General features: G+C 48.5%; 1 protein-coding gene across 1 annotated transcript in view; it reads left to right on the forward strand.

The window, feature by feature from the left end:
• Positions 1–2,722: 2,722 nt before the first annotated feature.
• Positions 2,723–23,078, forward strand: part of LOC144507602 (uncharacterized) — a 41,610-nt gene continuing 21,254 nt past the window's right edge. The window contains exons 1-2 of the mRNA XM_078234757.1: positions 2,723–2,794; positions 3,517–3,618. Of these exons, the coding sequence (XP_078090883.1) occupies positions 2,723–2,794; positions 3,517–3,618 (174 nt within the window). The remainder of the gene's footprint in view (positions 2,795–3,516; positions 3,619–23,078) is intronic.

Here is a 23,078-nt window from a genome sequence, read left to right on the forward strand (position 1 = left end):
TGAACTGTACCATCTCTGTATGGGCAGCAGTGTGGCAACCGTGGCAACAGTTGGAGCCTCTACCCAGGCAAGCTGCACCTTGTGTGCCAATAAGCTGAGCTAAGATAACTTCCAGAAGTTTCCAGTGTTGTTTGGCAGCTTCTGTTTCTGCAACAATGCAGACTGAGCCATCAGCCATGAGATGCTGCATCATGCTGAACTCCGCAGGTGTTCCCTTGGAGTGGCCATCACTTCCACACTGCAAAGGATGGCCCCAAGTCTCTGCACAAAGTCCTGGGGCCCTGGAGAGCGACGGCAGGCATTTTAAAAGTCCAGCCAAACCCACTGGGTGTGTCTTTGTGTATTTGGGTGGCACGGTGGCGCAGTGGTTAGCACTGCTACCTCACAGCGCCAGGGTTCCGGGTTCGATTTCCGGCTTGGGTCACTGTCTGTGTGGAGTCTACACGTTCTCCCCGTGTCTGCGTGGGTTTCCTCCGGGTGCTCCGGTTTCCTCCCAAAGATGTGCAGGTTAGCGGCATTGGCCATGCTAAATTCTCCCTCCACTCCTTGTGTTAGTTTAGTTTAGTATCATCTGTAAAATTAGCATTGAATTACTTGTTCCTATGTCTAAATCATTAATGTAAATTATGATTAATAGTGGTTACTGTGAAAATCCCCTAGTTGCCACACTCCGGCACCTGTTTGGGTACACTGAGGGAGAATTTAGCATGGTCAATGCATCTAACCAGCACGTCTTTTGGACTGTGGGAGGAAACTGGAGCACCCGGAGGAAACCCACGCTGACATGGGGAGAATGTGCAGACTCCCGCACAGGCAGAGACCCAAGCCAGGAATTGAACCCGGGTCCCTGGCACTGTGAGGCAGCAGTGTTAACCACTATGCCACCGTACCATCCCAATATCTGTAAGTATTCTCACAGAGCCAGTGATCAGAGAATCATAGAATCCATACAGTGCAGAAGGAGGCCATTTGGCCTATCGAGTCTGCACCGACCACAATCCCACCCAGGCCCTATCCCCATAACCCCACGTATTTACCCTAGCTAGTCCCCCTGACGCCAAGGGGCAATTTAGCATGGCCAATCCACCTAACGTGTGGAAGGAACACAGTAAGAGTTTTAACAACACCAGGTTAAAGTCCAACAGGTTTATTTGGTAGCAAATACCATAAGCTTTTGGAGCACTGCTCCTTCGTCAGATGGAGTGGAAATCTGCTCTCAGACAGGGCACAGAGACACAAAATCAAGTTACAGAATACTGATTAGAATGCGAATCCCTACAGCCAACCAGGTCTTAAAGATACAGACAATGTGAGTGGAGGGAGCATTAAGCACAGGTTAAAGAGATGTGTATTGTCTCCAGACAGGACAGCCAGTGAGATTCTGCAAGTCCAGGAGGCAAGCTGTGGGGGTTACTGATAGTGTGACATAAACCCAAGATCCTGGTTTAGGCCGTCCTCATGTGTGCGGAACTTGGCTATCAGTTTCCACATCATGACTACATGTGGGAGGAAGCCAGAGCACCCGGAGGAAACCCACGCAGACACGGGGAGAACTTGCAAACTCCGCACAGACAGTGACCCAAGGCAGGAATTGAATCCGGGTCCCTGGCACCACTGTGCCACTGTGCCGCCCTGTAAGATAATAAACTGATCCCAGCAGTGCAGAGCTCAGTTGCTCCATGAGTGATTTGTTTTGCCTTTATTAATACATGTTAGCGCAAGTACAGTTTGAGTTGGTGAAGCTGTTGAGGTCAGTTAGTAGTTGGTGAGAATTTGCACAATCAGTATGTGGGAAAATCAGAGCAAGCAGGTTATCTTCATCCATCAAACGTCAAGATATTGTCAGAGATTAGGGAAATCATAGAATGTAGGATTAAGGTGTGATCAAACGAATAATTATTGCTGTACCTTTGAAACCCTGTGGTACCTTTGGATATATATACTTGTTGGGTTTACACATTCAAAGAGCTGGCAGTGTGGTTTGCAGTGTGTGGATTTAGCGTAGAGAGCCCAGTATGAAGAATGACTTCAGTTAGCAACTTGGAACACTGAAAGAAAGGGTCAAATTCCGTGGCCCAGATTATGCAATCAATGTCAACTGGTATTACTTTGAAGAATGCTATCCTCAAATATCTCGCACTCTTTGTGGTGTGGACTTGCCCTGTTCCCATCGTTCATTTGAATCTGGCATCAAGTTAAGTAGATCTCCAGCAAAAGTGATGCCATCATACAGGGTAAACAGCCAATCACCTTGAGGTATTCTCACAGGCAGCATACCAGGAAGCAACATGCACTGGTATATCCTTCACAGTTTTACAGAGTGCAAAATAAAGATTGGGACTTAGAGATTAAAAGTTGAAATAACTTAAACAAATTTTAAGAAAAGGATTTTTAATTTATAGTAAAAATCTGTAGAGAAATTTGACTTGCACAAGTGTTAAATTTGTTTTCTAGGCTGGAGGGGAGTTGGAAGTAGCTATGACTTTGTACATGGTTTAAAACCCCGGTTATACCTCAAGGTGTAAATGTTTTTGGCGTTTTGTAACAGTGGTATTACAGCATCAAAGGGGAAGTTCTCGTCAACTCAGTGATTTCTAATTGATTTCCAGCTGCTGGGACTTCAATAAGATACCATGCGGAGTAAGAGGGAGTCGCCATCTTTCCATATTTCGCTGCTCATGTGTTGACTTCAAAAGTTGCTGTCAGTTTTACAGTTCTGATGATGGTGAATGCTGACAGCTCCAATTATACCATTTCCAAAAATGTCACAAGAGCATTGGAATTGGGAGCAGGAGTAAACCGTTCTGCCCTTCGAGCCTATTCCACCGTTCAGTAAGATCATGGCTGATTGGGTTGTGGTCTCAACTCCACTTTCCCGTCTGCTCTCCTATAATCCTTAACTCCCTTGTTTATCAATAATCTAACTCCGATTTGAATTAATTCAGTGACCCAGCCTCTACCTGTCTCTGGGGAAGCGAATACCACACCCTTTGAGAGAAAAATATTCTCTTCATCTCCGTCTGGAAGGGTAGATTTCATGCTCCGAATCCGAGTTCCCTGTTTCTCGTCTCCCAGAAGTAGAAACGTCCTTCGGGGGCTGAATTTTCTGGCCCTTCATACCGGCGGGATCTTCCCGTCCTGCCGAATGTTGATCCCCTGAGGCGGGTTCCCCAGTGGCGGGACAGGTGAAACATCAGTGGGACCAAACAATCCCACCGGCAGCCAATGGTGAGCCACCTCTGCTGTGGGAGAACATGCCAAGGTGGAGCCGGAAAATCCCGCCCCGGTGTCTATCCTATCAAATCCCTCCAGGATCTTAGTACAAGTAATGCGGTGGTGTAACATCAGGGTCATATTCGAACATGTCACACGATCGCACCTTTACAGAAACACGATTGAAGTGGAATTCATTCTGAACTTGCACCAGGCAGATTTTTACCATCTTTTTAAGTCGGAACTTAGCAACAGCTTGTTCTGGTTTTGTAAGAATGTTCTCTTATTTTTAACATTTTACAGTTGCTAACCGAGGAAGAAAGCAAGATTGCTCTCATTGACAAACTGAACTGTGAACAGCAGAAAAATCAGCAACATATAAGTGAATTGAAGAGCAGGCTAGAGGTCAGTAGTCTAAAATTTCACTGACGATTAATTTAGCCGTTTAGGTGGGAGTCGGTTTAGCTCAGTTGGCTGGACGGCTGGTTCGCGATGCAGAGCGAGGCCAACAGCGCGGGTTCAATTCCCACACCGGCTGAGGTTATTCATAAAGGCCCCGCCTTCTCAACCTTGCCCCTCGCCTGAGGTGCGGTGACCCTCAGGTTAAATCGCCACCAGTCAGCTCTCTCCCTCAAAGAGGAAAGCAGCCTATGGTCACCTGGGACTGTGGCGCCTTGTGGAAAGAAGAAATGTGCTCTGACACTGGTAACTTGGGGGCGGCACGGTGACACAGTGGTTAGCACTGCTGCCTCACAGCGCCAGAGTCCTGGGTTCGATACCCGCCTTGGGTCACTGTCTGTGTGGAGTCTGCACGTTCTCCCCGTGTCTGCGTGGGTTTCCTCCGGGTGCTCCGGTTTCCTCCCACAGTCTGAAAGACGTGCTGGTTAGGTGGATTGACCCGAACAGACGCCGGAGTGTGGTGACTAGGAGATTTTCACAGTAACTTCATTGCAGTGTTAATGTTTACTTGTAACTAATAAACTTTACTTTATTTGCTTTACTTGTGAGGAAGGGCAGTGCGGTGCAGAGGTGGATTTACACTTTGTGGGGCCACCTTCATTTCTGGAGCGCCCTCCTCCCCCCCCCCCCCAATGACATCATGCACCTCCCAACCCCACAGAACAATTCACCCAGACTTTTGGTGGATCAGGATGAATGTGCAGTTTGTGCGCTGCTCAATACTTCAAGCTTTTTAACATAAAATGACAAGCTGTCTTTTTGCCCAGCGTTCACTGCTTGGCTTACCTTCAACCAGAGTGTAGACGGCGGGGTGTACACAGAGTGTAGACGGTGTGGTGTACACAGAGAGTAGACGGCGGGGTGTACACAGAGTGTAGACGGCGGGGTGTACACAGAGAGTAGACGGTGTGATGTACACAGAGTGTAGACGGTGTGGTGTACACAGAGAGTAGACGGCGGGGTGTACACAGAGTGTAGACGGCGGGGTGTACACAGAGTGTAGACGGCGGGGTGTACACAGAATGTAGACGGCGGGGTGTACACAGAGTGTAGACGGTGTGGTGTACACAGAGTGTAGACGGTGTGGTGTACACAGACAGTAGACGGCGGGGTGTACACAGAGTGTAGACGGCGGGGTGTACACAGAGTGTAGATGGTGTGGTGTACACAGAGTGTAGACGGCGGGGTGTACACAGAGTGTAGACGGTGTGGTGTACACAGAGAGTAGACGGCGGGGTGTACACAGAATGTAGACGGCGGGGTGTACACAGAATGTAGACGGCGGGGTGTACACAGAATGTAGACGGCGGGGTGTACACAGAATGCAGACGGTGCGGTGTACACAGAATGTAGATGGTGTGATGTACGCAGCGTGTAGACGGTGCGGTGTACACAGAGTGTAGACGGTGTGGTGTACACAGATAGTAGACAGTGTGGTGTACACAGACAGTAGACAGCGTGGTGTACACAGACAGTAGGCGGTGTGGTGTACACAGACAATAGATGGTGTAGTGTACACAGAGTGTAGACGGTGTGGTGTATACAGACAGTAGACAGTATGGTGAACACAGACATTAGATGGTGTGGTGTACACAGACAGTAGATGGTGCAGTGTACACAGAGTGTAGACGGTGTGGTGTACACAGATAGTAGACAGTGTGGTGTACACAGACAGTAGATGGTATGGTGTACACAGACAGTGACGGTGGTGTACACAGACAGTAGACGGTGTAGTGTACACAGATAGTAGACAGTGTGGTGTACACAGACAGTAGATGGTGTGGTGTACACAGATAGTAGACAGTGTGGTGTACACAGACAGTAGATGGTGTGGTGTACACAGACAGTAGACAGTGTGGTGTACACAGACAGTAGATGGTGTGGTGTACACAGACAGTAGATGGTGTGGTGTACACAGACAGTAGATGGTGTGGTGTACACAAACAGTAGACAGTGTGGTGTACACAGACAGTAGATGGTGCAGTGTACACAGACAGTAGATGGTGTGGTGTACACAGACAGTAGACAGTGTGGTGTACACAGACAGTAGATGGTGTGGTGTACACAAACAGTAGACAGTGTGGTGTACACAGACAGTAGATGGTGTGGTGTACACAAACAGTAGACAGTGTGGTGTACACAGACAGTAGACGGTGTGGTGTACACAGACAGTAGATGGTGTGGTGTACACAGACAGTAGACAGTGTGGTGTACACAGACAGTAGATGGTGCAGTGTACACAGACAGTAGATGGTGTGGTGTACACAGACAGTAGACAGTGTGGTGTACACAGACAGTAGATGGTGCAGTGTACACAAACAGTAGACAGTGTGGTGTACACAGACAGTAGATGGTGTGGTGTACACAAACAGTAGACAGTGTGGTGTACACAGACAGTAGACGGTGTGGTGTACACAGACAGTAGATGGTGTGGTGTACACAGACAGTAGACAGTGTGGTGTACACAAACAGTAGACAGTGTGGTGTACACAGACAGTAGACGGTGTGGTGTACACAGACAATAGATGGTGTAGTGTACACAGAGTGTAGACGGTGTGGTGTACACAAACAGTAGACAGTGTGGTGTACACAGACAGTAGACGGTGTGGTGTACACAGACAGTAGATGGTGTGGTGTACACAGACAGTAGACAGTGTGGTGTACACAAACAGTAGACAGTGTGGTGTACACAGACAGTAGACGGTGTGGTGTACACAGACAATAGATGGTGTAGTGTACACAGAGTGTAGACGGTGTGGTGTACACAAACAGTAGACAGTATGGTGGACACAGACAGTAGATGGTGCAGTGTACACAGACAGTGACAGTGGTGTACACAGACAGTAGACGGTGTAGTGTACACAGAGTGTAGATGGTGTGGTGCACACAGACAGTAGACAGTGTAGTGTACACAGAGCGTAGACGATGTGCTGTACATAGAGAGTAGACAGTGTGGTGTACAGAGAGTAGATGATATGCTGTACATAGAGACTAGATGGTGCAGTGTACACAGAGAGTTAGACGGTGCGGTGTACACAGAGAGTAGATGGTGTGGTGTACACAGACAGTAGACGGTGCGGTGTACACAGAGAGTAGATGATATTCAGTACACAGAGAGTAGATGGTGTGGTGTACACAGACAGTAGATGGTGCAGTGTACACAGACAGTAGACGGTGTGGTGTACACAGACAGTAGACGGTGCGGTGTACACAGACACTGAGCTGGTATCTCAGGACGTGAAACGAGAAGTGTCAGGGTGAGCCTGAGGTTTCAGTTCAGAACAGCACACAGAAATCATTCAAAATTGTAAACCAAGAAAGGGATACATTAATCAAAAACAGAATAAGATATCCCGTGCCAGTGTTTAGAGAAAGGCTCATGGAGAATCAGGGAGTAGAGCATTAAAAGTGTGATAATCTAATCTAAATGCAATCATGATATAGGGCGATGTATCAACTGAATTTTGAATGTATGTGGGTTGGGAGCGGGAGCCATATGGAAGGGAGAAAGGAATCGAGCGATGTGGAGTAAGGGTGTGAAGAGGGAATGGGAGTGGGAGAGGGCTAGTGTGGAGCATGAGCAGCAGTGTCGGCCTGTGGCCGGGAATGTTCCTGCCGGTGGGACTTTCCCATCCTGCTGCAGTGAACGGAGGTTTGCCTGGCTGTCAAACTCTCCGATCTGACTGCAGCGGGAGCGTGGGGTGAGCGGCCAGTAAGACCGCGCTCTGTTCCTGTAGACCCTCTGTAATTCAATGTTTAAAATCCTATTTAGCAGATTGGAAAGTTTAGTAGGTGACAGAATGTTGAAGCATCAGCTGGAAGCTGGCAGTCAGACGGCATGAGGGCGTGGACTGTATTCTCTCGTGATAAAACTAATTCTGATAGCTTCTGCAATGGGGGTGAGATCACAATGTTCCCACTGCTGTCAACTACAATGCAGGCAGCACCACAACCAGGCTAACCATGTTGTTGCTTGGCTGGTTTTGTTTTTATTCATCCCCTGGGTGTGGGTGTAACTGGCTGGGCCAGAGTTTGTAGCCCATCTCTAAGTGCCCTCCATTTCAGTGAGCGTTTTGGAGAGTCAACCACATTGCTGTGGCTCTGGAGTCACATGTAGGCCAGACCAGGTAAGGACAGCAGATTTCCGTCCCTAAAGGACATCAGTGAACCAGATGGGTTTTTACAACAGTAGACATTGGTTTTATGGTCACCATTAGACTTTCAATTCCAGATTTTTATTGGATTCAGATTTCACCATCTGCTGTGGTGGGATTTGAACCTGGTGTCCCCAGAACATTACCTTGGGTCTCTGGATTACAGTGACAATACCACTGCGCCACCTGCGCGGGGGCCAGTATTATTGTGAGTGGCTCGTGCCAGTGAAAGCTAGCCTGCTGCTCTCACAGGGAAGGTCCACTGTGGCTGGAGCAGCACCTGGGACTCCTGTGGGACCTGGATCTGACCTGAGAGAAATGGCAAGCCAGGAGAATGGTACAATATGGGAGAGAATGGCAGGGCTGGTGCAAGGGTATTTGCTGTCCTTGGTGAACCTCCAGCCTGGCACACCCCGTACCCTGCACTGCACGCATCTCCCCCACCAACACACACAATTAACTTTCTAAATGAATTACTCACGGGTAGTCATCGACCGCCTACCCTGGCAGCCTACCCTGGCTCTGTTCTCAGCCTCTCACTGTTCCTCAGTGCCACTCACCAGATTGGCACACTCCCATACCTCTCACGAGATTTCAACACTCTGCCACTGGGACAAAAGGGATCAAGAGATATGGGGGAAGGCAGCATCAGGATATTGAATTCGATGATCAGTCATGATCAAAATTGATAGAGGAGCAGGCTTGAAGGGCCAAATGGCCTCCTCCTGCTTCTAGTTTCTATTACCAGCCAGAAACTTTCTGATTGGTTGGAAATGCAGAAGTAGAAGTTGTTTTTTTAACTTTTTCCTCTATTAAAGTTACAAAGCCAAGGCGTAGAATGGACTGGCCAAATCCAAACCCAACTCCTTGCCTGCTCCAAAAAAACCAATTCATGGTTCCCAAAAGAGTGACAAACAAGATCCAAGCTGACACGGTTAAGGCATTGCACCTGATCTTGGCCTCGATCTGAAATTGGATCTTAGCCCAAAGGCCGAGAAGTTGTTGAACAACACTTCCCATTCCCTGTGCGTGCTGGGACCGGTTTGTCCCCTCATGTAGTTTCATGTAAAAGCAAACAACTTCTAAATAATAAAACAACTTCCAAGTTTTTTTATATTTCTACTTTCCAATTGAATTCGATCCAATCTAAAAAAAAGCTTCATTGGCAAAGTTGAACTTTAAAACACAGCACTTAGTTACAGTTTGAAAAAGTAAAGTTAAAGTTTATTTATTAGTCACAAGTAAGGCCTACATTAACACTGCAATGAAGTTACTGTGAAATTCCCCGAGTCGCCACACTCCAGCACTTGTTTGGGTCAACGTACCGAACCAGCACATCTTTCAGACTGTGCATGGAAATCGGAGCACCCAGAGGAAACCCACGCAGACACGAGGAGAATGTGCAAACTCCACACAGACAATGACCCAAGCCGGGAATCGAACCCAGGTCCCTAGCGCTGTGAAGCAGCAGTGCTGACCACTGTGCTACCGTGCCGCCCATTATTTGATTTTATTAAGCCATTATTTAAATTGATGAATGACATATTAATTTGAATTGACTTTCCCCCGTGTGACTGGGCTGATAGTTCACTCACACTCGGGTGAGGGAGTGGGGGAAGATGTGAATCCTGACAAAGGGTGGGGTTTTCCAATCCCGCTAGCAGCAGGCATTGTGGTGGGCAGGACTGAAAAATCCTAGCAGATCTGACAGTATCTGTGGAGAGAGAATAAAGTAAGAAGTCTAACAACACCAGGTTAAAGTTCAACAGGTTTATTTGGTAGAAAAAGCCACTAGCTTTCGGAACAGGCTATTCCTCAGTTCTGATCACCCATCTGACGAAGGAACAGCCTGTTCCGAAAGCTAGTGGCTTTTGCTACCAAATAAACCTGTTGAACTTTAACCTGGTGTTGTTAGACTTCTTACTGTGTTTACCGTAATCCAACGCCGGCATCTCCACATCGAAAGAGAATAAAGCCAACATTTTGGGTGGGGTTTTCCAGCCGCGCTTGCCCCAAAACTGAAAAATCCCGCCCGAGATCAACAGACATTTCCATGATCCTCCCCCACCTCCGCACCCTCCCCCCCCCCCCCCCGCCCCCCACTATGATTCCCATGGCGGGCAGGAGGGGAAAATTCTCCCCTTTGAGTCCGGAAGTCAGAAACGTTGGCTCCATTCACTCTCCACAGACACTGTCAGACCTGCTGGGATTTTCCAGCATTTTCAGTCTTTGTTTCCAGTTGCAGCATTTGCAGTTATGAGCTTTTATTTGGAAAATTAAGAGTGTGGTGAAAAGTCAGTTTTCTATTGGTGGGGAAACAGGTTGTATTTTAGCCTCCATGGTGGTCCTGGTTTCCTGCTGCGTCCTATCGGGAACTGTATTTGCATGTCTTTGCATTTCATGGCTCTTCATTAATAACCCAGCTCTCTGCAATCGCGTTTGCACTCCCAATCTAATAATAGCTCTGATGCTGTGTTGAGATATTCTGTACATGGTTTGCTTCATCTATACATTTTAAGATATTTCGGCCTATGTAATTACATTTAAATACTAGACTGTAGGGGTTAACTATCACAGCTAACTTGACTACATTTTAAAACTCAGAAGGCATGCTGGATTAGCTAGAAATTGACTACATTTTTGAAGGGTACAATGCAAGCAAACCAGGCTTTTAATAAACAACATCTGCAAGGCCTGTTTCTCCAAGTTGGAGACAGCATGTGCAAAACAACTTCAATAACAAGATAATGAATGACAGGTTTTGTGAAGGGTAGGTCGCGCCTCACAAACCTTATTGAGTTCTTTGAGAAGGTGACCAAAGAGGTGGATGAGGGTAAAGTGGTTGATGTGGTGTATATGGATTTCAGCAAAGCGTTTGATAAGGTTCCCCATGGTAAGCTTTTGCAGAAAATACGGACACATGGGATTGAGGGTGATTTAGTGGTTTGGATCAGGAATTGGCTAGCTGGAAGAAAACAGAGGGTGGTGATTGATGGGAAATATTCATCCTGGAGTTCAGTTACTAGTGGTGTACCGCAAGGATCTGTTTTAGGACCACTGCTGTTTGTCATTTTTATTAATGACCTGGATGATGGCATAGAAGGATGGGTTAGTAAATTTGCGGATGACACTAAAGTTGGTGGAATTGTAGACAGTGCAGAGGGAAGTGGCAGGTTACAGAGGGACATAGATAAGCTGCAGAGCTGGGCTGAGAGGTGGCAAATGGAGTTTAATGCGGAAAAGTGCGAAGTGATTCACTTTGGAAGGAGTAACAGGAATACAGAGTACTGGGCTAATGGTAAGATACTTGGTAGTGTGGATGAACAGAGGGATCTGGGTGTCCATGTGCATAGATCCCTGGAAGTTGGCACCCATGTTGATAGGGTTGTTAAGAAGGCGTACGGTGTGTTAGCTTTTATTGGTAGAGGAATTGAGTTTCGGAGCCAGGAGGTCATGTTGCAACTGTACAAAACTCTGGTGTGGCAGCACTTGAAGTATTGCGTACAGTTCTGGTCGCCGTATTATAGGAAGGATGTGGAAGTGTTGGAAAGGGTGCAGAGGAGATTTACCAGGATGTTGCCTGGTATGGTGGGAAAATCGTATGAGGAAAGGCTGAGGGGCTTGAGGTTGTTTTCGTTAGAGAGAAGAAGGTTAAGAGGTGACTTAATAGAGGCATACAAGATGATCAGAGGATTAGATAGGATGGATAGTGAGAGCCTTTTTCCTCAGATGGTGATGGCTAACACTAGGGGACATAGCTTTAAATTGAAGGGTGATAGATATAGTACGGATGTGAGAGGTAGGTTATTTACTCAGAGAGTAGTAAGGGCGTGGAATGCCCTGCCTGCAGCAGTAGTGGACTCGTCAACATTAAGAGCATTCAAATGGTTATTGGATAAACATATGGATGATATTGGAATAGTGTGGGTTAGAGGGGCTTTAGATTGGTTTCACTGGTCGGCGCAACGTCGAGGGCCGAAGGGCCTGTACTGCGCTGTAATGTTCTATGTTCTATGTATTGTAGTTTCAGCTGTGTTGACAGTTCAGCTTTATTTTTGAATTCAGTGTGTTCAGGATCAGTACGGGGGGCTGGTGGTGAGAAAAGCCAGCTCCAATTTCTCTCTTTTTGTTTCTGTAATGATTTAATTTTCTTTAAGTTCTGTTCAATAAAGGAAATTCATTTCAACATCGTACCAGTGCTGTCTTTGTCTATTCAAAGGAATGAATGGACCCGACATGGTGCATAATTAGACCGGTCTGATTCACAACCAGATATAACTGACCTGGCAACTTTGAGGTCTATACTCACAGCGTTCACCTACCTTTCACTGCGCTACTCTTGTGGCTGCTCCTATTAGTTGCCAACACTATTCAGACAAGACCAGCAGAAAGGCAAGAGGGTGGGTAAAGAAGGCACACACTTGACTTGGAGGTGTAGCACAGTTGGTGACTGGAGTCCGAGAGGGAAGGAGTGGACAGTGACATGTGAGTGAGGGAGTTAAAAGAAGAGGAGGGGATAAGTCTGAAGCAGTCCAGGGCAGTGTGCACCATGTAGATGGGACAGGAGGTAAAGGCAATCCAGGGCAGAGTGTGTACCATGCTACAAGGCTATGCCTGGCATGCATGTCCCAGTCCCTGTCCAGGGAGGGAATGGGCCAGTCTGTGCCGTGTAGGTCATGCACAGCATGGTATGCAGAGTGTGGTCAGTCCCTCACACATCCCAGTCCTGGGGGTCGCAGCTTGGTACTGGGTGGCGGATGGCACAATGACAGTCAGGGGAGGCAGTTACAGCCAGTAACTGGGAGTCAGTGGGAGTAGTTGATGGTCTCACAGTGGGGGGGTTGTCTCATTAGGTCAACATGCATGCTACCTCAAGATGGGGAAGGGTGAGGTCAACATGGGGCATGGGATTACCCACAGAAAATGGTTCAGGAGGAAGGACGAGGATCTCCACAGCGATCAGGATGGGCTCCAGGGTGAAAGGGGGAGGCAGGAGAGTGAACGGAGGGAGGGAAACTGCTTGTCCAGGATGATAGGAGGGGCTTGGACAGTGAGGCAGGATGGTCACCATAGAAGAGGGGCAGCATCATTTGGACAGCTAATGGGATGATGTAGATCACCAGGGGAGGGGTCTGAGGGTTTGTGTGAGGAATCAGTTACTGTACCTTTGGTCGGATTGAAGGGGTATCCGAATAATTTCTGCTTCAGGACATGGAGAGCAAGACTCAGCTGAGCGATGTTAGGAAAACTCAAATTCCAGTTGAAGGATTGGGCACCTTAACCCATGGTGCACAGAATCCATTAGGACTTGGGGCCAAATATAGATGGAGTATAACTGACCATTTGTCCCTCTCATAGGAATGTGGAAAGGTCACAAGGATCCAGCTGTACAAGGGTCACGGGGACAAAAAACTGCAAACAACCCTACGCACTGAAGCTGTGAGCTTCATGCATTACATTAGTGCAAAGCTGGGCTCTGGGCTACTCCAAAGGAGTCAGCCTGACAGAGTCCTGACTGAGGCTGATAGCGCCTGGCTACACTCATCCAGATCCAACTCCCTTTGTGAATGGCGTGACGCCTCAGGCATTTGGGGAGGGGAGTGGGGCGGGGGGGGGGGGGGGGGGGGGGGCGAAGAGGAGAGGAGGAGTAAGTTTGCGGATGACACAAAGGTTGGTGGATTTGCGGATAGCGATGAGGACCATCAGAGGATACAGCAGGATGTAGATAGGTTGGAGACTTAGGCGGAGAGATGGCAGATGGAGTTTAATCTAGAGAAATGTGAGGTAATGCATTTTGGAAGGTCTAATACAGATAGGAAATACACAGTAAATGGCAGAACCCTTAAGAATATTGATAGGCAAAGGGATCTGGGTGTACAGGTACACAGGTCACTGAAAGTGGCAATGCAGGTGGAGAAGGTAGTCAAGAAGGCATACGGCATGCTTGCCTTCATCGGCCAGGGCATTGAGTTTAAAAATTGGCAAGTCCTGTTGCAGCTTTATAGAACTTAGTTAGGCTGCACTTGGAATGTAATGTTCAGTTCTGGTCGCCACACTACCAGAAGGATGTGGAGGCTTTGGAGAGGGTACAGAAAAGACTTACCAGGATGTTGCCTGGCATGGAGGGCATTAGCTTTGAGGAGAGGTTGGAGAAACTTAGTTTGTTCTCACTGGAACGATGGAGGTTGAGGGGCGACCTGATAGAAGTCTACAAGATTATGAGAGGCATGGACAGAGTGGATAGTCAGAAGACTTTTCCCAGGGTGGAAGAGTCAATTACTAGGGGGCACAGGTTTAAGGTGCAAGGGGCAAGGTTTAAAGGAGATGTACAAGGCAGATGGTTTACACAGAGAGTGGTGGGTGCCTGGAACTCGTTGCCGGGGGAGGTAGTGGAAGCGGATATGATAGTGACTTTTAAGGGGCTTCTTGACAAATACATGAATAGGATGGGAATAGAGGGATACGGTCCCCGGAAGGGTAGGGGGTTTTAGTTCAGTCGGGCAGCATGGTCGGTGCAGGCTTGGAGGGCCGAAGGGCCTGTTCCTGTGCTGTAATTTTCTTTATCTTTGAGAAGGGTGGGAGGAGAGGGGTGTAACTCAGCTGCCAGTGATCCTTAAGGCTGTGTGACGGCCACATGGAGGATCTGGGATGGAATGTCTGGAATGAGAGCTTCACAATGACTCCCCAGCTCAGCAATGGGAGGTGATGATTGCAGGGTGAGGTTCGGGCATGTCTCTGTTCACATTCCCTGCAGAGAGGAGGAGGAATGCAGAGGCAACGCTGCCTTTTTAATGCAGCTGAGGGAGAGCAGGGTCCATCGCCATCAAAAGGGCACAGGGAAGAGCCTGTCCCTGAGGAACAGTGGGCAGGGCGCAGGGAAGAGCCTGTCCCTGAAGAACAGTGGGCAGGGCACAGGGAAGAGCGTCTCCCTGAGGAACAGTGGGCAGGGCACAGGGAAGAGCCTCTCCCTGAGGAACAGTGGGCAGGGCACAGGGAAGAGCCTGTCCCTGAGCAACAGTGGGCAGGGCACAGGGAAGAGCCTGTCCCTGAGCAACAGTGGACAGGGCACAGGGAAGAGCGTCTCCCTGAGGAACAGTGGGCAGGGCAGAGGGAAAAGCGTCTCCCTGAGGAACAGTGGGCAGGGCACAGGGAAGAGCGTCTCCCTGAGGAACAGTGGGCAGGGCAGAGGGAAGAGCGTCTCCCTGAGGAACAGTGGGCAGGGCACAGGGAAGAGCCTCTCCCTGAGGAACAGTGGACAGGACACAGGGAAGAGCCTCTCCCTGAGGAACAGTGGGCAGGGCACAGGGAAGAGCGTCTCCCTGAGGAACAGTGGGCAGGGCACAGGGAAGAGCCTGTCCCTGAGGAACAGTGGACAGGACACAGGGAAGAGTGTCTCCCTGAGGAACAGTGGGCAGGACACAGGGAAGAGCCTGTCCCTGAGGAACAGTGGACAGGACACAGGGAAGAGCCTGTCTCTTAGGAACAGTGGGCAGGACACAGGGAAGAGCCTGTCTCTTAGGAACAGTGGGCAGGGCACAGGGAAGAGCCGCTCCCTGAGGAACAGTGGGCAGGACACAGGGAAGAGCCTGTCTCTTAGGAACAGTGGGCAGGGCACAGGGAAGAGCCTCTCCCTGAGGAACAGTGGGCAGGGCACAGGGAAGAGCCTGTCCCTGAGGAACAGTGGGCAGGGCACAGGGAAGAGCCTGTCCCTGAGGAACAGTGGACTGTGGAATCCCATGGAGACCCAGAAGCTAAGGTTGACAGACCAATTTCACAGAGGTGTTTGGTGTGACCCAGAATGTATCAAAGACTCCTCTTATACTTGTGGATGAGTGAGAGGCAATGCTGTAGATACTTTGCTTGTCGAGGGATGTGGTGGCTCACATGTGCCACATTCTTTGGTGGAATTTGATACTGCAAGGAATCACTGTTGAACTGGGTGGGTGCCACGTGTTTGTAGTCGTAAAAGTGAATGTTCTAATTTCTTGATGATGGCGAACTTAATTAGGAGGGGACCTTAATGCTGGCAGGTGGTCGTTTAATGAAATCATGAGACGTAGAAGCAGAAGTAGGCCATTCGGCCCATCCGGCCTGCATCAAAATTCAATAAGATGATGACTGATCTGATTTGATAATCCCCAACTCCACTGTCCCACCTTATCCCCATAACCCTCGATTCCCTTAAAAACCTATCTCAGCTTTGAACATACCTACAGATTCACTATCCTCTGCCCACTGTTCCTGAGGGACAGGCTCTTCCCTGTGCCCTCTGAAATCTTTTCCCATCTTGGTCTGAAATGGGAGACCCTTTATTCTGAGATTATGTCCTCTGGTCCTCGACTCTTCCACAAGGAGAAGCAACCTCTCAGCATCTACCCCGTCAAGCCCCGAGAATCCTATATGTCTCAATAAGATCCTGTCTTCACCAACTTGCTCTGCCAACTGCTCCTCAAAGGGGGAGTGTGGCCTGAGCTCCAGTATCCCCTCCTGTCTGGGATCTCTCCCTGCTGTTGTGGATGGTCTTGTTCTGTATGAGGACAGATGAATGAAACTGAGTAGGACAGATGAAAGAGCAGATCATGAGCGTGTGTGTGTGTGTGTGTGTGTCGGGGTGAATGTGTGTGTGTGTGTTGGGGTGTGTGTGTGTGTGAGTGTGCGGGGTGTTTGTGTGTGTGTGTGTGTCGAGGTGTGTGTGTGTGTGTGTCGGGGTGTGTGTGTGCGGGGTGTGTGTGTGTGTATGTGTCGGGGTGTGTGTGTGTGTGTGTGTGTCGGGGTGTGTGTGTGTGCGGCGTGTGTGTGTAGGTGTGTGAGTGTGCGGGGTGTGTGTGTGTCAAGGTGTGTGTGTGTGGGTGTGTGTCGGGGTGTGTGTGTGTGTGCGGGGTGTGTGCGTGTGTGTGTGTGTGCGGGGTTTGTGTGTGTGTGTCGGGGTGTATGTGTGCGTGTGTGCGGGGTGTGTGTGTGTGTGCGGGGTGTGTGTGTGTGTGCGGGGTGTGTGTGTGCGGGGTGTGTGTGTGTGTGTCGGGGTGTGTCGGGGTGTGTGTGTGCGGGGTGTGTGTGTGTGTGTCGGGGTGTGTCGGGGTGTGTGTGTGCGGGATGTGTGTGTGTCGGGGTGTATGTGTGTGTGTGTGTCGGGGTGTATGTGTGTGTGTGTGTCAGGGTGTGTGTGTGTGCGGGGTGTGTGTGTGTTGGGGTGTATGTGTGTATGTGTCGGGGTGTGTGTGTGCGGGGTGTGTGTGTGTGTGTGTGTGTCGGGGTGTATGTGTGTGTGTCAAGGTGTGTGTGTGTGGGTGTGTGTGTGTGTGCGCGTATGTGCGGGGTGTGTGTGTGTGTGTGTGCAGGGTGTGTGTGTGTGTGTCAGGGTGTGTGTGTGTGTGTGTGTCGGGGTTTGTGTGTGTGTGTGCAGGGTGTGTGTGTGTGTCTGGGTGTATATGTATGTGAGTGCAGGGTGTGTGTGTGGTGTCGGGGTGTATATGTGTGTGTATGTGATCGGGTGTGTGTGTGTGTGTCGGGGTGTATGTGTGTGTGTGTGTCGGGGTGTATGTGTGTGTGTGTGTCAGGGTGTGTGTGTGTGCGGGGTGTGTGTGTTGGGGTGTATGTGTGTATGTGTCGGGGTGTGTGTGTGCGGGGTGTGTGTGTGTGTGTGTGTCGGGGTGTATGTGTGTGTGTCAAGGTGTGTGTGTGTGGGTGTGTGTGTGTGTGCGCGTATGTGCGGGGTGTGTGTGTGTGTGTGTGCAGGGTGTGTGTGTGTGTGTCAGGGTGTGTGTGGAGTGTGTGTGTGTGTGTGTCGGGGTTTGTGTGTGTGTGTGCAGGGTGTGTGTGTGTGTCTGGGTGTATATGTGTGTGAGTGCAGGGTGTGTGTGTGGTGTCGGGGTGTATATGTGTGTGTATGTGATCGGGTGTGTGTGTGTGTGTCGGGGTGTGTGTGTGTGTGTGTGTGTGTGTGTGCAGGGTGTGTGTGTGTTAGGGTGTGTGTGGAGTGTGTGTGTCGGGGTGTATATGTGTGTGTGTGTGTGTGGGGTGTGTGTGTGTGTCGGAGTTTGTGTGTGTGTGCAGGGTGTGTGTGTGTGTGTGTGTCGGGGTGTATATGTGTGTGTGTATCTCTGTGTGTGGAGTGGACCTATGTAAGGGCTGAAGACATGAGTTATGCAGGATGGGACCAGCGATAAAGATGTAAAAGTGTGTGAGAGAATCAGTGGTGATGTCCTTTGTGCTGGTGGTGTGTGAGATCCCTGTGGATGGTAACCTTGCGATGACCTTATGAGAGTGTGAGTTGAGATTGAGGAGAAGGTTGACTTACTCATCAGAGGTTAGTGTGTAAAATTGTAAGCAGATGGGATAGGTGCAATGTATTTACATTGATTGAGAATTGGTTGACAGACAGAGAGTTGGAATCAATGGGTCTTATTCCAAGTGGCAGGCAGTGTCTAGTGGAGTAACTCGGGGATCGGTGCTTGGGCCCCAGCTGTTCACGATATATATAAATGACCTGGACGAAGGAATCAAATGTAAAATTTCCAAGTTTGCTAATGACACAAAACTGGGCGGAATTGTGAGTTGTGAGAAGGATGCAAGGAGGCTTCAAGGTGATTTAGACAAGTTGAGGGAGTGGGCAAGCACATGGCAGATGCAGTACAATGTGGCTCAATGTGAAGTTATATACATTGGTGTGAAATTCAGAAAGGAAGAGTATTATTTGAGTGGTGATGTATTGGTGAGTGTGGATGAACAATGGGATCTGGGTGTCCTTGTACACTCGTCAATGGAAGTGGGGAGGCAGCTGGAGCAAGCAATTAGGAAGGCAAATGGTATGTTAGCCTTCATTGCAAGAAGACTTGAGTTCGGAAGTAGGGATGTCTTACTACAGTTTTGCAGGACCACACCTGGAGTATTGCGTGCTGTTTTGGTCTCCCTACCTAAGAAAGGATATACGTGCCATAAAGGGAGTGCAGCGGAGGTTCACTAGGCTGATACCAGTGTTGGTGGGACTGTCCTTTGAGAGATTGGTTTGACTGGGCCTGTATTCACTGGAGTTTAGAAGAATGAGGAGATCTGATTGAAACGTATAAAATTCTAACAGGGGTGGACAGACTGGATGCTGGGAGGATTCTTTCCCTGGTTGGGGAATTTTGAACTCGGGGACACAGTCTCAGGATATGGGGTAGACCATTTAGGATTGAGATGAGGAAACATTCTTTCACCCAGAGGGTAGTGAACTTATGGAATTTCCTCCCACAGAAGGCCGTGGAGGCTAAGTCACTAAATGTATTCAAGAAAGAGATAATTTTTTAGATCTTAATGGCATCAAGGGAAATGGGGAGATAGTGGGAATATGGCATTGAGATTGAGGATCAGCCATGGTCATACTGAATGGCGGAGCAGGCTCAAAGGGCTGAATGGCCTCCTCCTGCTCCTTGTTTCTATGTAGTCTGGTGGAGTGGATGAGATCATTCATCCTCTTCCTCTGCTGGGTAGCGGTCCTCTTCTGAGGTCCACAAGCACTGACCTCTCTGGTGACCTCCTCACAGTGAGGTTAGTGGACCTCCGGCTCCCAGGACAAGGGGTAAAGGGTTGCCCTCTGGTTGCTTGGAGGAGCCTCTCCAGGTACCTGTCGCTCAACATGGGGGCAGATGGTTTGCTGCTTCTAGGGGCCATTCTGGTATTTTCTGCAGTGTCTGCACAGGTGCCGTTTGAATATTACTCCGAACTTCGGCCTGATGGTAGGATGGACAAATCTTAGCCTTGCCCCATCATGAGATACGAGGAGTTGCTCATTTTTGCAGACATAATGAGGCGCAGAGTGGACAACCTGGGACAGCAGCCCACCCTGCCATCCAGCACACCGACCATCCTGCCTGATACCGCACTTTGACTGCGGAGCAGGAAATTCCACTCAACACCTTCATAGTTTCAGAGATTGAGATTGTGTTTTGGCCGATGTACTGCAGCCTAATCTGATGAAACATCAGCTAGTTAACCTTTAACCTTCGACCTCAGTAAAGCGTATTTAAAGCAGCCATATTCGCAGCGTTAAATGTACAACGTGCGTTTGTGGAATCGCTTGCACGGTTCATTTCTATAACATGTATAGAATTAGCAAACTCATTTGGAAGTCTGAGTGAGGTTACACAGGTACGTTTGAGGTGATGTTGAGTTTGCTAAGAGTCTCGTTACATTCAATGGAAGCCCAGCAGCCAATACCTTCTGTTTAGCAAACTGGATCAGTCGTCAGGAGAAAGTCTGGAGAAATTGGGGATCTTGTGAAGCTCCAGATGTTAAAACTGGTGCAACTGGCAGCAAGGCACGGCGGCACAGTGGTTAGCACTGCTGCCTCACAGCGCCAGGGACCCGGGTTCAATTCTGGCCTCCGGTCACTGTCTGTGCGGAGTCTGCACATTCTCCTTGTGTCTGCGTGGGTTTCCTTTGGATGCTCCCACACTCCAAAGATGTGCCGGTTAGGTGGATTGGCCGTGCTAAATTGCTCCTTAGTGTCAGGGGATTAGGAGGGTAAATACGTGGGGTTATGGGGATAGGCCCTGGGTGGGATTGTTGTCAGTGCAGACTTGATGGGCCAAATGGCCTCCTTCTGTACTGTAGGGATTCTATGATTCTATGATAGCAAGCAGAGTTTGAAAACATGTGAAATGAAGTTTCTACCACACAAAGTAAGCCACCGGAAACTGATCGATTTTATAATGTTCATCGATTTGATGTGTCTCTCAAATTTTTGAAATGAGTGTTCCTGCTTCTGATCCACCTGCAGAATCAGGAACATTAAACAAATAGATAGAATGGACGGAATCTTCCGGGCTTGCCAGCAGCAGGAATGTGGCGGGCAGGGGAGGTTAATTTGGGGTGAGGCCAGAAATCAGTTTGCCAACGTGGGATATACTTCAGCGATTATGTTCTTGGGATTTTAAAGATGAGTTGAGCTTACCAATAGGCAACGTTGAGAAGGCCTTTAACATTCATTAATATGTCATCATGCTGTCTTTGGTCCCCTTATTGAAGGTAAAGATATCCTGGCACTGGAGACAGTCATAGAGTCATAGAGGTTTACAGCATGGAAACAGGCCCTTCGGCCCAACTTGTCCATGCCGCCCTTTTTATTTAAAACCCGTAAGCTAATCCCAATTGCCCGCATTTGGCCCATATCCCTTTATACCCGTCTTACCCATGTAACTATTTAAATGCTTTTTAAAAGACAAAATTGTACCCACCTCTACTACTACCTCTGGACACTTTTGTATCTCTCCCTCTCACCTTAAATCTATGCCCTCTAGTTTTAGACTCCCCTACCTTTGGGAAAAGATATTGACTATCTAGCTGATCTGTGCCCCTCATTATTTTATAGACCTCTATAAGGTCACCCCTCAGCCTCCTACGCTCCAGACAAAAAAGTCCCAGTCTATCCAACCACTCCTTATACCTTTGCCCAGTCCAGAGAAGATTCACTAGGTTGATCATGGGTATGGAAGGATTTTCTTAGGAGTAGGTTGGGCCTGTTCCCATTAGAGTTTAGAAGAATGAGAGGTGGCCTTATTGAGACAGATAGGATTCTCAGGGGGCTTGGCAGGGTTGATGCTGAGAAGTTGTTTCTCCTTGTGAACAAGAGGGCATCATCTCAGAACAAGGGGTCTCACATTTAAGACCGAGATGGGAAAAAAATTTCTTCTCTGAGGTTAGTGAATGTATTTAAGAGGCGGCTCGATATAGCACTAGGGGCGAATGGGATCAAAGGTTATGAGAAAGCAGGATTAGGCTATTGAGTTGGATGATCAATCATGATTGTAATGAATGGCAGAACAGGCTCGATGGGCCAAATGGCCTCCTCCTGCTCCTATCTTCTTTGTTTCTATGTGAATCTGTAGAATTCTTTGCCGCAGAGAGTTGTAGAGGCTGGGTCATTAAGTATGTTCCAAGCTGAGGTAGATTTTTAAGGCAATCCAGGGTTATGGGGATAAGGTGGCACAGTGGAGTTGAGGATTATCAAATTAGATCTGTCATGGTTTTATTGAATGTTGGAGCAGACTGGATGGGCCGAATGGCCTATTTCTGCACCTACATCTTATGATTTCTTTAAATGACCACCCCACCAGCATTAAGGTCCCCGTCGGCAAGAAATTAGAACGTTCACTTTTACAGCTGCAGACACATGGCATACGCCCGGTGAGGTTGAGGTCTTCCATCATCAACAATGAGTTGGTACTGCGTTGTCCTCAATGGTGAGCATCTGTAAATACCAAGCTGTGCTTGAGAACAGCTGGCAGTGGTGCACGTTGCGTGGAGGATGGCCAAGGAAGGAAGGTAGGGTTAGCAGGGAAGGGTGGAGCAGTGGTTGGGCAAAGGTAGAAGGGATTCCTTGTTGACTTCAGTAACTTTAAACAACTATGAAAAGCACCAAAATCTTATAGTATAGCGTCACAAGTAGGCTTACATTAACACTGCAATGAAGTTACTGTGAAAATCTCCTAGTTGCCACACTCCAGTGTCTGTTCGGGTACACTGCGGGAGAATTTACCATGACCAATGCACCTAACCAACACGTCTTTCAAACTGTGGAAGGAAATCAGAGCATTCGGAGGAAACTCACGCAGACACAGGGAGAAACATTCGAACTCCACACATACAGTAACCCCAGCTGGGAATCGAACCCAGGTCCCTGGCGCTGTGAGGCAGCAGTGCTAACCACTGTGCCACCGTGGAGTTGAAGCAACAGCCAGAAGAAATCAACCAGAAATTAGTTTGTAATTAGTTGATGATTGCTTTAAATAATCATTTTGCACACAGAGTGAGGGTCCCTTCCTGTTGCTGACCAGGTGATGGTGATGGCTAGCACGAGGGGACATAGCTTTAAATTGAGGGGTGATAGATATAGGACAGATGTTAGAGGTAGGTTCTTTACTCAGAGAGTAGTAAGGGCGTGGAATGCCCTGCCTGCAGCAGTAGTGGACTCGTCAACATTAAGAGCATTCAAATGGTTATTGGATAAACATATGGATGATATTGGAATAGTGTAGATTAGAGGGACTTTAGATTGGTTCCACTGGTCGGCGCAACATCGAGGGCCGAAGGGCCTGTACTGCGCTGTAATGTTCTATGTTCTAGGTGTACAGTTGTGAGAGATTGAGGGAGGGCATTAGCTGCAGTCTTCAGTTCCAAAAACAACAGAGCTGCTGTTCAATCAGCATTGCATGTTGATTGATATCATTATTTAGAATCATAGTGAATTACAGCATAGAAAAGGCTCTTCGG

The sequence above is a fragment of the Mustelus asterias genome, chromosome 19 (assembly GCF_964213995.1).
Source record: "Mustelus asterias chromosome 19, sMusAst1.hap1.1, whole genome shotgun sequence".
Lineage (NCBI taxonomy): Eukaryota > Metazoa > Chordata > Chondrichthyes > Carcharhiniformes > Triakidae > Mustelus > Mustelus asterias.